Here is a 19,628-nt window from a genome sequence, read left to right as displayed (position 1 = left end):
AGAAGGTTCCAGCAGTGGCGAGGAAGGGCGGACTCTCCCTGCTGGGTGAGGACTGAGTCAGGCCGAGGGGCGGATAGGACTCCACGTCCTGGAAGGGCTCGACTGAGTCCTCCTCCTCCTCCTACCCAGGAGCCCAGAGACCCGACCCAGCCTGTGGTTGCCATAGCAACCCCTGCCCCCTGTTCCCCACGGGGGTCTGGCTCTGCTCAAGGAAAGTGGCCCCGGACGGAGCCTGTCAGCTGCAAAGCCTGGAACCCAGTCCCCTCATTTGAGACGAATAAACAACACTCTCCAGGTCTCCTAAGACACAGGTGACCCTGTTTCCAACCTGGAACCTGGAGCCAGAGAGGACTCGGGGAGGGCTAGAGGAAGGTTGAAGAGTGGTATGAGCCAGGAGATATGGCTGCTCATGCCCAAGGGTCCTGCCTTGGACCAGAAAGCGTGAACGCAGCTCCAGGAGCTCTAGTCCCCGCTTGGCCTTTATGAGCTGTGTGACTGTGGGCAAGTCACTAAAACCTCTCTGAGTTGGGTTCTCATCTGTCTGCTCCAGTGGGCTGTGGAGCAGATAAAAATGGCAGGACCAAAGCTGAGTACAGGCTGGGTACAGAGGAGGGCATTCCTTACCAGGACACAGTAAGGAAAATGAATGGGGACTTTCTTTGTCTTCCCAGGAAGGGGTGGAATCAAGGGAGCATGATCCAGGAGTCCCGCCTCCTGACCTCCCAGGGCTGCTGGAAAAGGAGAACTTTCCCAGCGAGAGACAAGCCCTCCTGGGGGATATGGAGGGGGTGCTCCGGGCAGGGCCACAGTGGGAGGTCAGGCTGGAGGCGGAAAGTGTGAGGCACACTCAGGGGGCTGTGAGTCACAGGGGACTTAAAACAGGGAAGGAGAAGCCACCAGTGAAGAGGATGAGGTGGAAAGGGAGCCAGGTGGGCAGTGGGAAGGGCACAGAGGTGCACAGTATCTGGCCCTATCTTTAGAGCCATGAAGTGGCCAGGGCGAGGCTCTGGGCGGCCCTGATTCCTTGTGTGGCTGTAGGAGGCCAAGTGGGACAAGGTCTGCCCTACCCTATATGCGGTGTGACCCTGGAGTGGTCACTCCCCCTCTCTGAGTCCTGGGTCCTCAGCTGGGGAAAGTCACAGTCATGAGTTCCTCTGGGCAGTTGCAATGTCAAGCAGAGAGCCCTAAGCCACAGTGGTACTTGAGAAACATTGAGGGTCATTACGCTCTCATGGGCCCCTCCATGAGTCAGACAAATTGGGGTCACTTGGCTTAGTTTAGGGCTGAGGAGACTGCCTGGCCCGGCTAGACCATTTCCTCTGAGGCCCAGCCCTTCTGTGGCCCAGAGAGCTGGAGGGTGGGGCCCCTGGAGGGAAAGCCTCCCTCTGAGGTGGGAGCACCAGGGCGGGGAGCTCAGAGTCAGGGTCCACCTTGCTGCCTATCACTTAGGAGCTGGAGTGTGGGCTGGCAGGGCCAGGCCCCAGGGCTCAGCCTCCCCAGCAGCAGGAGAGGCAGGAACAGAACCCACAGGGGCCTCACTGCCCCTTGCACAGGTTCCAGAGCAGGCTGGGAGCAGTGCGTGTGAGAACCAGCCCCATCCCGAGTTCCCCAGTGAGCTGGAGTGGCCAGAGGAGCATGGCAGAGTGGAGGGCACCTCCTGGGAGAGGACCATGGACAAAGGCTGGAGGCTGGAAAGCTCAGGGCACATTTAGAGCCAGAGAAGCAGGAGGCGGGGGTTGGACTATCCCAGCCCACCTGCTGCTTCCCATAAGGCCCTGCCCCCTTGCAATTCCCAGCTCAGCTGACGACGCACGATGGTGCTTAATCAGTGTTGCTCCTTGAGGTGTGTCCTAAGGTGAGATCATGAAGTCATTGCTTTCTTTAACTATGGGTCAAGCATCCATCATCCATCTAAGTGTGTGCCATGCCCCAAGCTGTGTTGTGGGTATGGGGACTGAAATATTTTAAAATAAAATAAAGGGCCTCACTGTTCTGAATCTGGGGTCTAGCCCACTGGGGGTGACCTCACTCTCGTCCCCGGTCTTTTGCATCAGAACCTTCCTTCAGGACCCTCTCATGCCCCACCTCCTCCAGAAAGCTCTCCTAGACACTCTGGCCTTGCCTGCCTGTCAGCGTTTTGGCTTAGACCAGGTCGCCCTGTTCCACACCAACCTGGAGGGGCTCTCTGTGCGTAGGGTGAGTGGCAACCATGACAACATGGGTCGCTTCCTTGTTGCCATGGAGACTGTGAGCTTGTGTGTGAGCTTGGCACCTGGCAAAGCTGGCTTGGCTATTCCACGTGAGGGCTGGAAGCTCATCCTCCAGGGCCCATCCGCCACTCGGGGAGCGGGGGAGCCCCATGCCTCCTCGTGGCCAAGCCCCCTGTCTCCCATGGGATGCTTATTCTCAGCCTCTGAGAGGATGAGTGGAGGGGGCTGAGGGTGCATAGACTGAACGGGGTGGAGGAGGAGGACCAAAGCCAAGGGCTTCCGTGACCCCAGAAATAGCCCAGTGAGAGTTGAGAGTGGGGAGCCGTCCAGACACCCCCACCCCTGCCGCCTGAAGAGCATTTCTGCGTCATCCCCTGACCTCAGACTGGCCAGAAGGTCTGAGACTCAGCCACAAACATTGAGATGAGGTTATTCTGGCCTTCAGGTGACTTTTAGCACTCACCTCGTTCACACATGAGCTCAGCAAGCATCTCCTGGGCAGTGGCAATGAGGGACACACAGATAAGGTCCCCAGCTCAGGGAATTCCCACAAGTTCTTTCAGTGCATTTTAGAGAAGCACTAGGTGGGTGCAGGCGGCTTATCGGTATTGCCTAAACCACACATCCAACCCTGCAGAAAGCTCACCTTGACTCTCCTTCCAACCTTGGGGCCTTTGCTCTGGCTGATGCCCTCATATCTCCCCTGTGAATTCTGCCTGAAATACCGCCTCCCCCAGAAAGCTGTCATCTCCTGCTCTTGCTCACCCTGCCCAGGGTGGGGTGGCTGAGTGCCGCACCAGCCGTGGAAGCTGCCAGGGTCGGGGTTCAGGAATAGAAGGGGGATAGAGGCAGGGCTGGGGTCAGTTTCCTGTGCGTCCCTTTGTATTGGGTTGGCCAAAAATTTCTTTCGGATTTTTCCATGTTATGAAATACCCAACTGAATTTTTTGGCCAACCCAATAGTACCTGCGAGCAAGGACAGCCCCCACTTGAATCCTTAAACGCTCATGTCCCTGCTTCGCCCCCAGTTGTTAAGCCTAAGACACTGCTTTCCTCTCAGAAGGGTTTTTTTTTTTCATCATCTCTCTTCCTCTGAGCTCAGAGAAAGAAGGTATCACTGAGGATACTGCAGTGAGAGAGGGGGGGCCCCGCTTCTTACCAGGGCTGCTCCTCCTCTAAGGAGGCCAGCTCACCCGGGCCCAGCCTCCAGCAGGGGCGTGGGGCAGTGAGAGGAGCTGGGAGGAAGGAGCCTCGTGGCTGGCAGGGGGCAGGGGTGAGGATGGCAAAGCAGGGGTCGTGATATAGTGTGGGTCACATGGTGGGACAGAAGTACAGAAGGAGACACACTGGAAATTCAAACTGTCTGAAACAGAATTCTGGGCTGAGTGTCCTGAGAGCCAGGTTGCAAAGAGCAATGGGATGAGTTAACAGGTGGACACTGGGGACTGACAACAGAGGGCAGAGGCCTGCAAGGGGTTCCCAGCCTTGACACATGGTGGAGACACAGGAGAGCAGTTGTTGTTCGGTTACTCAGTTGTGTCCAACTCTTTGTGACCCCGTGGACTGCAGCACGCCAGGCATCCCTGTCCTTCACCATCTCCTGGAGCTCGCTCAAACTCCTGTCCACTGAATCAGTGATGCCATCCAACCATCTCATCCTCTGTTGTCCCCTTCTCCTATTGCCATCAATCTTTCCAGGCATCAGGGCCTTTTCTAATGAGTCGTTTCTTTGCATCAGGTGGCCAAAGTATTGGAGCTTCGGCATCAGTCCTTCCAATGAATATTCAGGGTTGATTTCCTTACAGTCCAAAGGGCTCTCAAAGAGTCTTCTTTAGCACCACAGTTTGAAAGTCTCTGGGAAATCTTGGTGATGATTTCTCTGAGTGGTCTGGTGTTGAGCAAGGCCTTGGGGTTTATTGAGTATTGAGTTTAATGCACTGGGCTGTGATCCTGGGGACAACGGGGAGAAGAACCAAGCGTTCAATAGGCTCTTATTTCAGTGCAGTGATAGACAATGTGTCAGCTTAGGATGACAACAGGAACATGTGCTCAGAAGAGACAGAAGGGAGAGCCAGGCAAAGATGCTGCACATAGGGAATTAGCATGTGCAAAGGCCCTGGGGCAAGAGGGAACATGGTATATAGGAGGAACTGGCCAAACGACTGTGGGCAAAGAACAAGGGTAAGAGATGAGGAGTGAAGTAGGAGGGAAGGAGGTGATGGGGCAGGGACTAGGGTGGTGGCAGGAAGAGGCGGATGGATAGATTTGGGAGGTGAATAAGAGAAGGTGATGCAGGGGGAGGTGTGCATAACCTGGTAGGCGGTGGTACCTTTGCTGAGAAGGGAGCCCTGTAGGAGGAGCAGGTGTGTAGGGTGAAGAGCCCAGTTTCGGACACTCTGAAGTGTCTGTGAGATGTGAGGTCCAAAGGGAGGTGAGGACCAGTAGGTTGCAGGCCCTGGCCTCTGGGAGGGGTCTGGGCAGGATGTAGTCACGTTGTGGGTGAGGGCTGGGGTGTAGAGATGTGGCCGTGCTGGGCCTAGAGAGGCTCTAACCGTAAATGGGGAGACTGAGGCAGGAGATGCATGTGCGAGAAGGAGGTGTAACCACTGGGGAAGTGTCAATTCTGTCAAAGTCCTGACCTCTCCACCCCCTACCAAGGCAGGTGGGGTCACCATGCCATCACCCCTTCCTTCCTCTGGTAAGAAGCAGAAGGTTACACCTCTTACCAGTTGTGCAGCCACGGTCAGCTTTGTCACCTCTCTGACCTTTGTTTTTCTCATCTGTGAAATGGGGCTAATGATGGTGCCCTCCCTGCCTGGCAGAGTTGTGAGCGTTAAATAATGAGGCCAGCACTGGAATGTACCTCAGCAGCACCCGGGGGCTTGTTGAAACAGTGTGCTACGCCCCACCTCTGAGCTTCGGCTCCCGGAGGACAGCAGTGGAGCCCGAGAAGCTGTGCTTCTAAGAAACTCCCAGGTGATGCTGCTGCTCTGCTGGGTAGTCTTCCTGTGTCCCCATGGGAGGAGGGAGCCCCTTGTGAACTCTGCCTTGCAAGGGTGGTGAGGAGATGCTGGCTGGTGAAGTCACATGTGGTGATAGTGGTGAAGAACCCGCCTGTTAATGCAGGAGACAAAAGAGAACGTGGGTTTGATCCAGGAAATGAATTGCAATTTGATCCAGGAAGATCCCCTGGAGGAGGGCATGGCAATCCAGGCCAGGATTCTTGCCTGGGGAATCCCGTGGACAGAGGAGACTGGAGGGCTACAGTCCATAGGGTTGAAAAGAGTCATACACGACTGAAGCGGCATAGCACGCACGCTCACAGGCACGCAGGCGGTGGGCAGGGCTGTATCGCTGGGTGTCATGTGGTCATATGGCCACCAGGGGGCAGGCACGCTGCTCTGCACAGGGATGCAGCCAGTGACAGGATGCCTCACGGGGCAAGCTTTGGCGTGTGTGTGTGTGTGCGCGCGCGTGCATGTGTGTGTGTCGCTCAGTCATGTCTGACTCTTTGTGACCCCATGGACCTGTCAGGCTCTTCCGTCCATGGAATACTCCAGGCAAGAGTACTTGGAGTGAGTTGCCATTCCCTTCTCCAGGAGATCTTCCTGACCCAGAGACTGAGCCCAGGTCTCCTGAATTGCAAGCAGATACTTGACCCTCTGTGGTTCAGATGGTAAAGCGTCTGTCTGCAATGTAGGAGACCTGGGTTTGATCCCTGGGTGGGGAAGATTCCCTGGAGAAGGAAATGGCAACCCACTCCAGTACTCTTGCCTAGAAAAATCCCATGGACGGAGGAGCCTGGTGTCCAGGGTTCGCAAAGAATCGGACACGACTGAGCGACTTCACTTTCACTTCTTTCTTTACCCTCTGAGCCACCATCAGCCTCACTGGCTGTGGTTCCTCAGGTGGCCTGCTGAGCAAGGAGCGGCAGCCTGTTTTTGCCTCCTTTGGTAAGGGGCCACAGTCAGAGGCAGAGAATTTTACCCTTGAGAGTAGACAAGCCTCACTTCAGAGCCAGTCAGCAACCTCCACACACCGCCTCTGTGCACTTGGAGACTCGGCACTCACCAGCCCACAGGGCTGTAGGGGGTGACAGGAAGGGAGCCCAATCTATGGGGGCTGCTTCAAGGGGACGCCTCCAACCTGAAGATGAATTCAATGGGCATTTCTGATAAGGGGGGGGGCATGTGGTAAGCTCTTAGGTGGGGCACTTGGGAGGTACAGCTCAGGTCAGGTTCAGGGGCCTGGGGGACCCGCAGGACTGGTCAGGGTGTGCAGATGTGGGCTCAGGGGAGGGTAGCACAATGACAGCAACCCTTGCAGAGCATCTACTTTGCACCAGGTCTTAAGAGACGTTTATACATATAAATTCATTTAATCTTCACAACTATTTTGCTTGTGGTATCATTATCCCCATTTTACAGAAGGGAAAACTGAGGCATAGAGAGGCTAGGCCATTTGTCTAAGGTCATACAGAGAGTGTGTGGCACAGCTTGGAATGAACCCAGGCATCTGGCTCCAGGGTCTGCTTCTAACGCACATGGGAGTCGGCAGGAAGCTCTAGCCAGGTTCCTTACCTGGGATTCCAAGTCACCTCCCTCCTCTGCCAGGAGTGGGAGCTCGCCCCTCAGAGAGGCCCCTGCTGGAGCAGATGGGTTGGGAGATGCATTTTCCCATCAGTCCTGTCTGACCAAGGTGCCCCTTACCCATCAGCAGCAGACAGGACTGGGTCCTGAGAGAGCTCCGACATCTTAGCTCAGACCTCACCTCTGTTCGTAGCTCTGGGTGACAGCCCCCTTGGCAGGACTGCCAGATAAAATATAGACTGTCCCATTAAGCTTCAGATAACACCTATTTTAAAAAGGTAAGTATGTTCTAAATATTACATGGGCCATGTTTATTTTCAAAGCTTTTGTTGTCTATCTGAAATTTGAACTTAACTGGGTGTCCTGTATTTTTATTTATGCCACCTGGCAACCCTACGCTCAGCGTCACCTCCACACTTGCCATGTTTAGCCAGCTCCTTCCTTTTGCTTCCTCCTTGGTGTCCTCCCTGGAGGGGGCAGCTCCCGCATGTCTGATTCAGACTGGTGCCTCCTGACACCTCCTCCTGGGTTTTCTCAAGCTCAGCGCACCCTGAAGTCACTCCCCATATCCTCTCCTGGGCCCTCTCGAGGTGTCACCCCCATCCTCTCAGCCACCAAGCCAGGGGCCGGGGAGCCCCTCAGCTTCTTGCTGTACTCAACTGTGCACCCCGTCCTTCCTGCCCGAAGGCCCCTCCATCTCTCCCCTTCAGCACCTCTGCCCCGCTTGTCACCATCTTCCCCTACAGCCGCCCTTCATCTCCCTCCAAGACGTTCTCAGGCCCCCTGCCAGGTCTGAACCCCACCCTCTCCTGCTTCAGTTCATCTGGGAGAGGACTATGGGGGAGGGGCCCCAGGAGAGGGGGAGGGCCTGAAGATGTGCAGAAGCCAAGAGCATTTGGGGGGGGGGCATTGATTGCTTTGTAATTTCCAAGGAGGGTCAGAGTGAAGGTCCCCTGAGTCTAGGCCAGCGTGTATGAGTGAGCCAGGGTCCTCCCACCAAAATAAAAGTCCCTGGGCCCAGCCAGGACTTCAGGTCCCCCTTCACTGTCCTCCTACCGACCCTGGTCTTTCTGTTTTGCAGCTCCCTGAGGGCCTCCTTTGACTCTCTCAAGCAGCGTAAGTCCCGCCTGTTCCCCATCCTGGGCTGCAGGGGGACAGGACCTTCGGGGAACACCAGATCCCCACTGATGGGGATGGGTGGATTCTGGTTGGGAACTGAGGCTGGTGGAGGATTTGGGGGTGACAGAGACGAGCTGTGGGGCTGGGGCTGGGCTGGTCCAGGCAGGAGCGAGTGTGTCACTGGTTGGGGCCCATCAGGTCTGATGCCAAGGACCAGTGTCCTTACTCTGCCCCCAGAAATGGAGAATGTGGGCAGTTCCCACATCCAGCTGGCCCTGGCCCTTCGTGAGGAGCTGCGGAGCCTGGAGGAGTTCCGTGAGAGGCAGAAGGAGCAGAGGAAGAAGGTGAGGCGGGTGCTGGGGATGGGCCCGGGGGGAGACTGCGGTGGTCACTGCGGGGGTAGTGGAGGCTGGCCTCTCATGATGGAGGGCGGGGCAGCACCCCAGGCTTGGGGGTGATGGTGATCTGGAGGAGAGAAGAGTGTGGACAGAGGCCTGGTGCTGGAACCAGGGCCCGGCTCTCCGGCCTGAAGGCCCCCCGGGGCTCTTCCCACTGAGGTGTCTCATGCCAAGAGCGAAGGGCATGGGCCTTGTCAATCATCCCGTTATAGCAGGCTATGGAGGGTATGCGACAACGTGGGAGTATCCAAAGGAGGCAACCTAAGTTAGGGAGTCACCAGAAACTGTGCTTATCTGGGAGAAAGGAAGACCTGGGGGCTCAGTCACTGCAGCCACTCTGCGGGGCTGCCTGAGGCTGAGGTGGACAGAGCTTGCGGGGAATGGGAGGTATTGAGCTTGCCCTAGCATCCTAGGGTATTCTTCACCATCTGCAGGGGACAGCTCTCCCTCAATGCATGGAAAGGAAGTGAGGTCCCCATTGTGGGAGGTACGTAAACAGAGACTGGAGGTGACTTGTTAGAGAAGCTGAGAGCTTGGATGAGAAGTGGGGTTGGTACCCCGTGTCCCAGCGCCCCCTCCCAAGCCTGAGACTCTCTGATTGACTGAGTATGTGGCCCTCTGGGAAGGCAGGTGTGGACACAGGATCAGCCTCTCAGGGCCTCAGTGATGAGGGTGGAACTTGGACAGGGTGGGAGAGGTCAGCACGCAGAAACACTTCTTGGAGAGGGAGCATCTTTGTACACTGTCCAAAGAATTGAAAATGGAAACTTCCACACAACTGACCCGTGAAGGGGAAAAAGAGCAACAGTTCATGCCTGGGGCCAGCCTGGGGCTGGGTGTCCTGGCCAAGCCACTTACCCACTCTGTGCCTCAGTTTCCCTCTTGCAAGATGAGACGCTTATTCCACCTCCTGAGCTTCAGGGACCCAGCCCAGAACCAGGCCTCTCTCGGTCTTCACAGGCAGGGTGCCGGCTCCGATGAGTGGCTCTGACCACAGAAATTTCACGTGGCTGTACTCCCTGTCTGCCCACCTGGGGCCTAAGGCTTTCAGGATTCTAAATTTGGGTTCCTGAGCAGACAGTGGGCCCTCAAAGCCCACCCCCACACATCAGCCCAGCCTTGAGATGCTGGAGCACGTGACCTCTCTGAGCTGGGACTTGCCTGCAGAGCATCTGTGAGGCCCCGGGATGGCTATTTCAAGCTTTCCTGTGGCCGGTGAGGCTCTGATGTCTGCAAAAGCTATTTCGGACAGAGTGACACCTTCTACAGTGTGGCTGGGTCCCCACGGGTGTGATTGCTATGTGTGGTTACAGAGGCTTGTGAGTGAAGGACAGTGTGTGTGCATGCGCATGTGTGTGTGTAAGCTGGGTATTCTCTGGCTAGAGACCAAGTCCTGGCTGGGCGGGGTAGTTTGCAGGGAGAAGATACCTGGGGTGCATCCATGCCCCGGGCTCCTCTAGCCTTCTGTTGGGAGCAGCAGTTGTGAGAGAGCAGGCTGATGGAGGGGGAGGGCATCTCTCACTGCCCCATCAGAGCCAGGAGGGGAGGCTGGGCCTCCTCCCAGGGACACCCCATCCTCTTGGCCTAGGGGAGCGTCCTGACAGCCCCACGCTCAGAGCCTCATGTCCCCTGCAGTACGAGGCTGTCATGGACCGTGTCCAGAAGAGCAAGCTGTCGCTGCACAAGAAGGCCATGGAGGTGAGCCTGGAAGGGGCGGCCGGGTTTGGGGTGTGGATCCCAGGAGCCCTGGGACAGGGCTGGCCTCAGGCTTCCATCCAGCAACAGGCACAGCGGCCTGTCAGGTTCCTGGAGCTGCAGATCTCTGTCCCTGGTGTGGAGGCCCCCTTTCCATCTACAGCCCCTGATGGGGAGAAGGGAGGTCGGGCTCAGGAGCCTCACCCTGGGGCCCCCAAGTCACACGCCTCCACACCCCCCAGTCCAAGAAGACGTATGAGCAGAAGTGCCGGGATGCAGACGATGCTGAACAGGCCTTTGAGCGCATTAGCACCAACGGTCAGCAGAAGCAGGTGGAGAAGGTGCGTGGAGTCACTGAGGCGGGGTGATGTCACGGGGCTGGGGCAGGGCAGGAAGGGATGCCGCAGACACCCCCAGGCAAGGTTTCCTGGAATCTCAGGGTCTAGATGGACAGTTTGATCCCCTTTGCCATCTCCAGGCTGCACCCAATGACCCAGTCCTCAGAGCAGGCCCACTGCAGCCCAGGCCCAGAGCTCACAGGGCCGTGAGAGCAGACGCTAACCCTCACCCAACCTTTCAGAGAAGGGCCCAGTAGGCCCATGTCCCAGAGAGGAAACAGGCCCAAAGGTGGTGAGTGACTTGTCCAAGGTCTCAGAGCCAGGCAGGAACAGAGAAAGGACCCCAAACCCAGGTTGTCCAGACCTCTTGGCCAGGGTGGGAATGTCAAAGCTCCCAGGACCCAAGAACACATTTGGCCCATTGCACAGACAGGAATGCTGAGGCCCAGAGAGCACAGGGACCTGCAGGTGAGTTGGTGGCAGCAAGTCAGGGACAGAGCCCAAGCCCCAACCAGCAGGCCCAGCAGTGGCTGTCGAGCCCCAGGGCCCGGCCCTGGCCTACACTTTTTCCTCTGGGTCTCCAGGTCTAGTTTGCACATGTGTCGGCATGACTGGGTTTCTGTTTTATTCCTGTTTTATTGGAAACAGCCTGTAGTCCTTTGTGCGGTGAGGCTGGAGTTAATGATGGAGCTTGCCCACAACTGGTTCCAGAGTGTGTCCTTCAGGGTTAGCATCTACTCGCCCTGCCCTGTGAGAGGTGGCCAGGGAGGGTGTGACAGACGCCCTTCAGGGTGGCCCAGGGAGGCCAGGAGCCCAAGGTCTGGGCTGGGAGGTGCTCGGGGCCGGGCCTCAGGGCCGCTTTCCCTCTGTCTCCTCAGAGCCAGAACAAAGCCAAGCAGTGCAAGGACTCAGCCATGGAGGCAGGTACGCGGCTAGCCCACCTTCTCAGCCTACGGGGTGGGGCAGACTGGACATCTTTCCCCCCACAGCACACTTCCTTCACCCTTGGGACACAGTCCCACACTCCTCACTCTTGCTTCCTTATGCAAGTAAAACGAAAAATTCGTTTTCTCGCATTTGCCAACACTGTTCATGTGTGTTTTAACTAATGCTCACAAACAATCCTATGAGGTGTTCACTGTTACTATCCCCTTTTCTTAACAGGTAAGGAAACTGTGGCACAGAGAGGTTATTTAACTTGCCCAAGGTCACACAGCCAATAAGTGGTGGTAACTGTATTTGAATGCAAGCCATCTGGCTCCAGGGCTCAGGACTTTCATAGCCACCGATCGAGGGAGACAGGCCCACTCATTGCACATACACTTCTCTCTCTCTCTCATACACACTGAGACACATCACAGCCTTCTCTGGGCATCTGTCTCCTCTATCCTCCTCCTGATGCCAGAAGATCCCAACACCCCTCATCTCTGCTGACACAGCTCTGCCTTCTGCCACACCACCTGTCCCAACACCCAGGTGCTCTCTTGGCTGGGGGGCACAGAGCTCATGGTCCAAGCCCGCTGGCTTCCCAGCCCACCAGCTCCCAAAGCTCCCCTTCACCCTCCTCCAGGGCCGCCCCCTCTGAGCCTCAGCTTCTCATCTAGAAGGTGGGATGGTGAGAGGCCCAGACTCTGACCTTAGGCTCTGCCCCAGCCTGAGGCAGCTGGAACACAGTGGGCGCTGAGTGCCTCTCCAAGGGCGGTACCGGGGTGAGGGGCCCTGATGAGCGTTCACCTGCGGCTCCAGCAGCCAGGGCAGGTCTCTCCAGGGAGGAGGAGGGCACAGAGTGGGCACAGGGGTGGGCTGGCCTCCCTGAGGACCCCCTGCGCTTCCAGAGCGGGTGTACAGGCAGAACATCGAGCAGCTGGAGAGGGTGCGGAGCGAGTGGGAGCAGGAGCACCGGGCCACCTGCGAGGTGAGTGACCCCTCGGCGCGGAGCTGATGCCCGTCCCCGCTCCGGCCAATTCATGGGGGAAGAGGGGCAGCGGTGGGGGAAAGCCATCCTTCCTTCACTCGTTCACTCATCCGCTCACTCCAAGGCCCTCCCCAGGGAGCTCCTGCCTGGCTTTGTGCTTGGAGTCCCTTTCTGCAGGCAGGCAGGCAGGCATCCTTTGCCCCTTTTGGCTGAAGCCACAACTGAGGCTTGAACAGAACCCATAGCTTCCCTGGGTTCTGCTGATGAACAGGGCCTGGGAGACAGGATTCAGGGTCCAGTGCTCCTCTTAAGACACACCCCAAGGATGTGGTAGAGTCTGGGGAAGGGCAGAGCATAGAGTCCCATAGGCAGTTGAACTTCCCAGAAGCCTCAAGTGCTGGCACAGAGGTGGGGGTGGGGACCCCCAGCCTTTAGGCTTCCTTTAGGCTTGGCTTCAGCAGACGGGGTCTGGCTGGTCAACTCCAGCTGAGCTGTGGGTGGGGCCTGGCCTGGCCCAGCCCTCCAGTGATCCCCATCTCTCCCCAGGCCTTCCAGCTGCAGGAGTTTGACCGGCTGACCATCCTCCGCAACTCCCTCTGGGTGCACTGCAACCAGCTCTCCATGCAGTGCGTCAAGGACGATGAGGTGGGGGCTGAGGGCAGGGAGAGGGTGGGTGGGGGGCGTGAGGGGAAGGCAGCCTCCGAGTGACTCTGCAGCCAGGCCCACCTGAGCCTGTGAGCAGGCCTCAGTCCTCTGTCACCTGAGCCCTGGCCTCAGGGTCTCCGAGCCCAGCACCGAGCCTCTGCCCCAGGCCCCAGAGACGGGGAGCTCAGTACTGTGCAGGCCACGGCCTCTTGGCCTGGAAGATGTGCTTTGTGGTTACCCTGGCGTCTGCCCTCTCTGCTCACCCCTGCTCCAAGGCCTCAGCTCTTCTATCAGAGCCCCGGAGCTCTGTTCCCTCTGCTGGGGAGGGGAGGGGAGGGGAGGCAGACATAGCCCCTTAGAGGTTTGCAGAGAGGCTGGGAGACCCTGGGGTTGCCCTGCTCCAGGCCTGGTGCTTGCAGGAGCCAAGGTTCAGTCCCTCTTCTGTCCCCAGACATTTCCAGGGTGTCCTGGCTCCCCCCGGCCCTGCCTTACTGAGCTCTATGTGCCGGGTGGGCCTCCCTCAGCAGAGAGGGGCACCTCCCCGCCAGGGGCCTTGACCTCTGCTGATGCAGCCCTCGCTGTCTCTCTCTTTCTCAGCCCCGACTCCCTGATCCCACCACTGTTACTTGCCTCATCCCTTCTACCCGTGGGTGTGGAGTTTTGGGGGCTTTCCCCTCAAATGACTTGAGCCCACCTGGTGGCCTCATTGTAGCAGAGGAGGGAGTATGGGTTCTGAATCCTCTCATACCGGATCCAAAGCCCAGCGCACTGACTTCAATTCCTGCTTTGTGACCTTGGGCAAGTCACTCTCCGGAGCTTCCTCATCTATAAATGAGGAAGTCTTATCTCCCACAGAGGATGGAGAGGAATGCAAAGGATGCAAAGGAATGTGCACGCACGAGGTGTTCAGGAAACAGGAGAAGCTGGCAGCCAGGGCTCTAGCGCCTCAGGCAGGCCTGGGGCAGTTACACCGCAAGGCCCCTGGTCAGGGTTCAGACCCAAAGAGGGGGGCAGGCTTGACAATGTGGGCATGGAGGTGAAGCCTGGCCCCTCAGCCTCCGCTCCCTCCCACCCCCAGCTCTACGAAGAGGTGCGGGTGACGCTGGAAGGCTGCAGTGTGGACGCCGACATTGACGGCTTCATCCAGGCCAAGAGCACGGGCACCGAGCCCCCAGGTGAGGCCCGCCGGCGGGCAACACGGCCGCTGGGTCCAGGTCTACCTTCCCTGGAAGGCCTGGCCCAGGTTCTCTGAGGCTCAACTGCAGACAGAAACAGAGCGGCTCACAGCTCCCTTCTGGGTGCCGGCCCGGGGGAAGGTCAGGGACAGAGCAGTCCCCTCCCTGGCCGAGTCCTTAGTGAGCTGCCTCCTTGAGAGAGAGGATGGGCGGGGCCTGGGAGCACTCTAACACTCAAGGGGAGGCGGGGGTAGGGAGAGGCACGAGCCTCCTCAGAGCCCCCACTCCACTCCATGGTTTGGCATCGCTAAATCTTGAGTCTAGAATGTTCGATCTTGGTGGTACCCACAGTGGGATCTCTCAGGGAAGTGATGGGGGGGCCCCCTCCTCAAGCACCAGGGCAGGCCAGGGCCAGGATGGGAAGGTGGGGCCCTAGTCTGGGCCTCTGGAGGGGGAGAGGATGGGGTGTCAAAGGGCACAGGTCCCGCCTGCCCCGCCCTCATCACCCTGGGCCTCTCGCACTTGTCACCTGCAGCGCCGGTGCCTTACCAGAACTACTATGATCGGGAGGTGGCCCCATTGTCCAGCAGCCCTGGCATCCAGCCGTCCTGTGGTATGATAAAGAGGTGAGTGCCTGCTGGACACCCCCGGCTGGGACACACAGCGGGGCCAGGGGGAGGCGGGCTGCCAGGAAAGGAGCCAGCCCCTTCTCCTGCAACTGGCTCTTTCCCATGTATTTATTGGGCACCTATTGTGTGCCTGGTCCAGGGTCTAGGTACAGGGCACTCTTGGGGGACAAGACAGACTCAATCTAGCCTCAGGACACCCTCAGCCCAAGGGGAGCCAGGTGTTAAACAATCGTACCCTGCTTATTCACTAGCAACTGTGCTGGGAGACTCCAGGCGGGCTCACCCCTTGAGCTCTGTTGCTGGCCTGGTCGGAGTCTTGGACTGTCAGGCCCCTCACTGGCTGCACAGGATCAGGGCAGAGGAGCAGGCCCTGCAGCCAGCACTCCTGGAGAATTCTCCAGCTTTTTCCAAGCCCCCTTCCCTGGCCTGGCTATGGTAGGTGCCAGGGTCCTGGTGACAGGCCCCAGCATGTCACTTGCACAGTTCACACACCTCCTCTAGGCCCAGGGCCTATGAGTGTTGGGGGCAGACTCAGACCCAAGGACCCTCCCAGCCCAGGCCTTGGGTGATGACGGTGATAGCCCACCGGGAGCACCGTAACCCACTCAGGGTGCACCCACCCTCCAACTCCCTCAGTCACTTCCCCGAGTGCCCCATCTGTGGGCATCTAAAGGAGCACTGTGGGCTTCACATGGCACCTGTGCCCCATCCCCAGGCCTCCATGACCTCCTCTCTCCCTCCAAGCTAGTGCAGAGGAAGCTCTGCCTTTGAAAGGTGGGCGTGGGTGGGGGTGGAGGTGACAGAGCTCCTGGCCCTCTGAGGATGACTTATTTCTGAGGCTCCTGGGCCCCATGGCATGCTCCTCCAGGAACCTTGAGACAGTGAGGACCCTAGGAGGCGGGCATTCCCACCCTCACCATCACACCAAAACCACAGGGGACTCAGACCTCCCTGCACCCCCAGTGAGGGCCAGATGCCTGCACAGGTGGTCACTTAGACAAGGGCCCTGAAGAGCTCACCTGGGGCAGGGCTGAGAAAGGACAGAGAGGAGGGGCCTGATGAGGATGAGAGAAAAAAGAGGGAAAGAGGTCCCGCAGGGGGAGGCCTGGCTGCTGGAGAGGACAGGCAGGGACCTCTGCGTGGGGCGGCTGAAGCCAGGCAGGGCTGGGGAGGGCCAGGGGAAGTGAGAGGAGGGAAGAATGGAGCTGAGAGTGTAGACAACCCTGGGAAGGCAGGCGGGGCGCCCATACCTTTAGTGAGCTCGGCCCCTCCAGCCCCAGCCTGCTGGGCTAACCCTCCCTGGCAGGGCGAGTCTGCATCAGACCTTCCCACACCTGCCAAGTCTACGCTCACCTGTCCATGTGCTTCTGTCCTGGACCCTCAGCTCCACAAACGCTACCTGGGAAAGGTCTCTGGGTCCCACCTCGCAGCTTCCTACAGGCCCTGCCCCTGACTAAGCCCTCAAGACCCCTGGGTGTCTGGCCTGGTCCCTATTTCAGTCTTGTCTCCTATACACCCCAAACCGGTCCACTCTACTCCCCAGACTCCACTGCCTGTATGACCTGAGCCTCTGCACTCCCCTCCCAGGCACTGGCCACGCCTGGCACCCACCCGGTCTCTGCTTGGTGAAGCTGATCTTTGCAGACAGCTTGAACCTACCAGGCCAGGAAGGTGGGGTGCGGGAGTAGCAACAGTTTCTCCTCATGGAAGCTCTCAGCACCTCTGCTCAGGGCACCCACGTGGCCTCCGTACGAAGTGCCCCAGGGTCTGCCTCTTGCTTCTTGCACCTTTTTTTCTTTTATTCAACACACTTGCTTGACTCTAGCTCAGTCCAGGTCTGAACCAAGTACAGAGGAAGAGGTGAACACTTCCTCCTGGATGACCACTTTGTGTGGTCAGGGAGCAGCAGGGCTGGTCAGGCTAATGAAGGTCCCAGCAGGGCGTGAGTGGGCTGAGCTCTAGGGGGAAGCTCCTTCACCTGTGGGCGAGGTTGGAGAGGGGTCTGGCCGGCATGGGGCCCAGGCCCTGGAGCACAGAGGTGTCAGAGCCACCAGTTTGGCCCTGCGGAGAGCAGTACTGAGAAGACAGACGTCTGCAGAGTAAGGGGCTGGGAGGGTGCTGCTGGGGAAGAGCCACGGGGGAAGGGGACCACCCTTCGGAGAGCCCTCATGCCGAGGGGCACCCCATAAGTCACATCTGTGCCTGGAAGCTAGGGCCGACCTTGCGGGCTCCCTGCCTCATCTACTCCCCCCACCCCCCGACTCACCTGTCCTTCCTGCCCCCAGGTTTTCTGGGCTGCTGCACGGAAGTCCCAAGACCACACTGTCAGCGGCTTCTGCGGGTAATTTGGGGTGCCAACTGTCACCCTGGTTGGGGGGAGGAAGAGGAGAGGATGCCTACTTGGCACAGATGGGAGGTTGGGGGATGGGGAGAAGCTGAGCAAGTCTGGGGACGCTGTGAGTCAGGGGGGCCTCTAGGAACTACTGATTTTTGCAAGGGGTGGGTGCCAGGCCTCACTTTGTACTCAGCCTCCACAGAGACCCTGACTCCTATCCCTGACCGGAATGAGAGTGTCTACGCTGCCATCGCCGTGCAGGAGGCGCCAGGGCCCCCCACCAAGCCAGGCCAGGACTATAGGGCGCTCTATGACTACACGGCCCAGGTGAGGCCCCCTGCCCTCCCCTCCTTCTTGGGTGGACACCAGCATGCCCAAGGGTGTGCTCACATGTGAGGGTGCTGGGATGGGTGTCCTTAGAATAGCACCTGGCATTCAGGAGGGGCCTGGTGCACACCTGCTGAATGAAAGCTGATGAACGGCACCAGGCCCTGGGTCACGTGGTGTCCAGGCAGATGTGGGCACTGCGTGAGCTACGCACATGTGCAGCCGGCTGGTGGAGCTGGAGCTACCCGAGGAAGTAGTCTGAAGGGCAGGCTCTGCATCCGTGGGTTAAGGCCTTGTTCCCCATGACCATGGGTGCCCAGAACAAGTCATGATCGGAACTAGGTCCTCAGCTGTGCATGGTTGATTTTCTGAAGCCCACAAGGGGAGGACGAGTAAGGAGCCATAGGGCCGCTGTGCCCAGATCCCCAGAGACTCTAATTTGTCCCTGCTTTGAGGCGAGGTGTACAGAGCTGGACCCCAGATCCACTGGGACTGAGGCATCTCCTCGGGGCTTGGCTGGCTACGCTGCTCCCAAAGCCTGTCCCCTGGGGCGGGGGCACAGCCCAGGAGAATGATGGTGTGCTTGCAAGGGCTGGCAGTCCTGGGAATATCAAACACCCCTGCCCCTGACTTGCCAGCTTGTTGTGTCTCAGGTAGGGAGCGGGAGAAGGGAGCAGCTTGGAGGAAAAGCCAGGGAAGAAGCCCCAGGTTGTGACAAACCAAGGGGACAAGAGGCTGGTCTCCCAGGGCTGCCTTAGCCCGGAGTGGCCTTCTCTTGCAGCCCCAGGAGGCTGGCATGTCTCAGCTGACAGCCCAGCTGCGAGACACTTACTGCCTGGGGTGGGTGGTGGAGGGGTCGCCTGACCAGAGGCCCTCCCAGCAGGCCCCTTCAGCTGGATGTGTTTTCATTCTCTTGCCCAGAACTCCGACGAGCTGAACATCTCTGCGGGGGATATCCTGGAGGTCATCCTGGAAGGGGAAGACGGCTGGTGGACGGTACAACGGAACGGGCAGCGTGGTTTTGTCCCTGGCTCCTACCTGGAGAAGATTTAAGGAAGAGACAGTAGCCCCTACCTGGACCTGTCCTGCCCGTGGGGCCAGCCGTGCCCCCACCACCGCCCTGGCCTTGCATGGGGGCCTCAGACAGAGCCTGCCCTCAGAGAAGGTGCCAGCTGCTCCCCAGCAGTCTTTCCCACAGGGAATAAAGGAGTGCTCTTTTTCCTCCTGGCATCTGTGTCCACGTGCTCCATCGGGAGGAGGCAAAGGAGGGGAGGAGTCAGGAAAGCAGAGCTTCCCACCTGCAGTGTCCTCACTGAGGCCCCAGCGGGGTCTGTGCCGAGTCTGCTGGGGATGGGGGAGGTACGCTAGCGCGGGGTCCCTGCCAGGGAGACACGCTCACAGCCGCCAATGGGAGAAGGCCACAGGGGTCAGGGAGGATGGGGGAGGGGTCAGGGAGGGGTCAGGGAGATGCCTGCGAGAGCCAGGATGGGGGAGAGCAGGCTTCGGAGGGACAGAGGGACTAGAGCAGGGCAGCAGCAGACAGGTGTGTGAGCACGGGGAGGAGGGGACACCTGGAACATTCTGGGGATGAGCAAGCTTAGCTCCAGGCAAGGAACAGGTGACAAGGCAGTCTGCCAAGGCAAAGGGGCCATGGCACAGAGTCTGGTAAGGGGGGCCTGCAGGCCTCTGGGTCAGGGTGCGGGTGACGCTGTCTCCTGACCCACCTGCACGCCGCTCCTTCTCAAACATGGCAGATCCTACCAGGCAGGGGCCCCAAGTCTACACAGGCCCACCCTGCGCACAGAGGTGGCCAGCTCCTCTTCTATGCGTGATGCTCTCAGGCCATTCTCTTTTTGGCCCCAGAAACATAAGTTCTACCACTGCCCCAGGCCTGCCAAAGCCCTGCTCCAGCCACGCTACACCTAAGGCCCTGGGAGCGACTGCGGAGGAAAGCCAGTGCGAACCGGCAGCCAGAAGTGTTGCCCAGGTCAGCCAGATACGAGACCTGTCAGGAGTAATTCAATCAAGCAAGGCATCTTAATGACTTCTGTGTGAATGACACTGTATTTGAAAATAGGAGGAGGGGTGCTAAGATAAAGGGGTGGTGTCAAAGGGCTTGCTCACCCTGGAAGCTGCACAGAGATGCTATCAGCCCTCTGATACAAGGCAGACAGTAAGTAGGCTAAGAGTGGGACCAGGAGGCCAGGCGCAGGCTGGCCAACACAAAGATGATGGTGGCTTGTCCGGGAAGTGG

The 19,628-nt window shown here is 58.7% G+C and overlaps 1 protein-coding gene across 5 annotated transcripts in view; it reads left to right on the top strand.

The window, feature by feature from the left end:
• Nucleotides 1-18,602, top strand: part of PSTPIP1 (proline-serine-threonine phosphatase interacting protein 1) — a 42,744-nt gene extending 24,142 nt beyond the window's left edge. For 4 of the 5 annotated variants that reach the window (XM_043490119.1, XM_043490121.1, XM_043490118.1 and 1 more), the window contains exons 4-15: nt 7,880-7,914; nt 8,155-8,261; nt 9,951-10,013; nt 10,253-10,351; nt 11,227-11,272; nt 12,184-12,263; nt 12,810-12,908; nt 13,987-14,083; nt 14,619-14,709; nt 16,998-17,053; nt 17,241-17,374; nt 18,296-18,602. In XM_043490119.1, the coding sequence (XP_043346054.1) occupies nt 7,880-7,914; nt 8,155-8,261; nt 9,951-10,013; nt 10,253-10,351; nt 11,227-11,272; nt 12,184-12,263; nt 12,810-12,908; nt 13,987-14,083; nt 14,619-14,709; nt 16,998-17,053; nt 17,241-17,374; nt 18,296-18,427 (1,039 nt within the window). In that variant the 3' untranslated portion in view covers nt 18,428-18,602. The remainder of the gene's footprint in view (nt 1-7,879; nt 7,915-8,154; nt 8,262-9,950; nt 10,014-10,252; nt 10,352-11,226; nt 11,273-12,183; nt 12,264-12,809; nt 12,909-13,986; nt 14,084-14,618; nt 14,710-16,997; nt 17,054-17,240; nt 17,375-18,295) is intronic. The other variant, XM_043490120.1, reaches the window with a different exon arrangement.
• The last annotated feature ends 1,026 nt before the right edge of the window (nt 18,603-19,628 follow it).

This window comes from Cervus canadensis, chromosome 17 (genome assembly GCF_019320065.1).
Source record: "Cervus canadensis isolate Bull #8, Minnesota chromosome 17, ASM1932006v1, whole genome shotgun sequence".
Lineage (NCBI taxonomy): Eukaryota > Metazoa > Chordata > Mammalia > Artiodactyla > Cervidae > Cervus > Cervus canadensis.
Note: the sequence above shows the minus strand (reverse complement) of the source record. Positions and strands in the feature narration are given on the sequence as shown.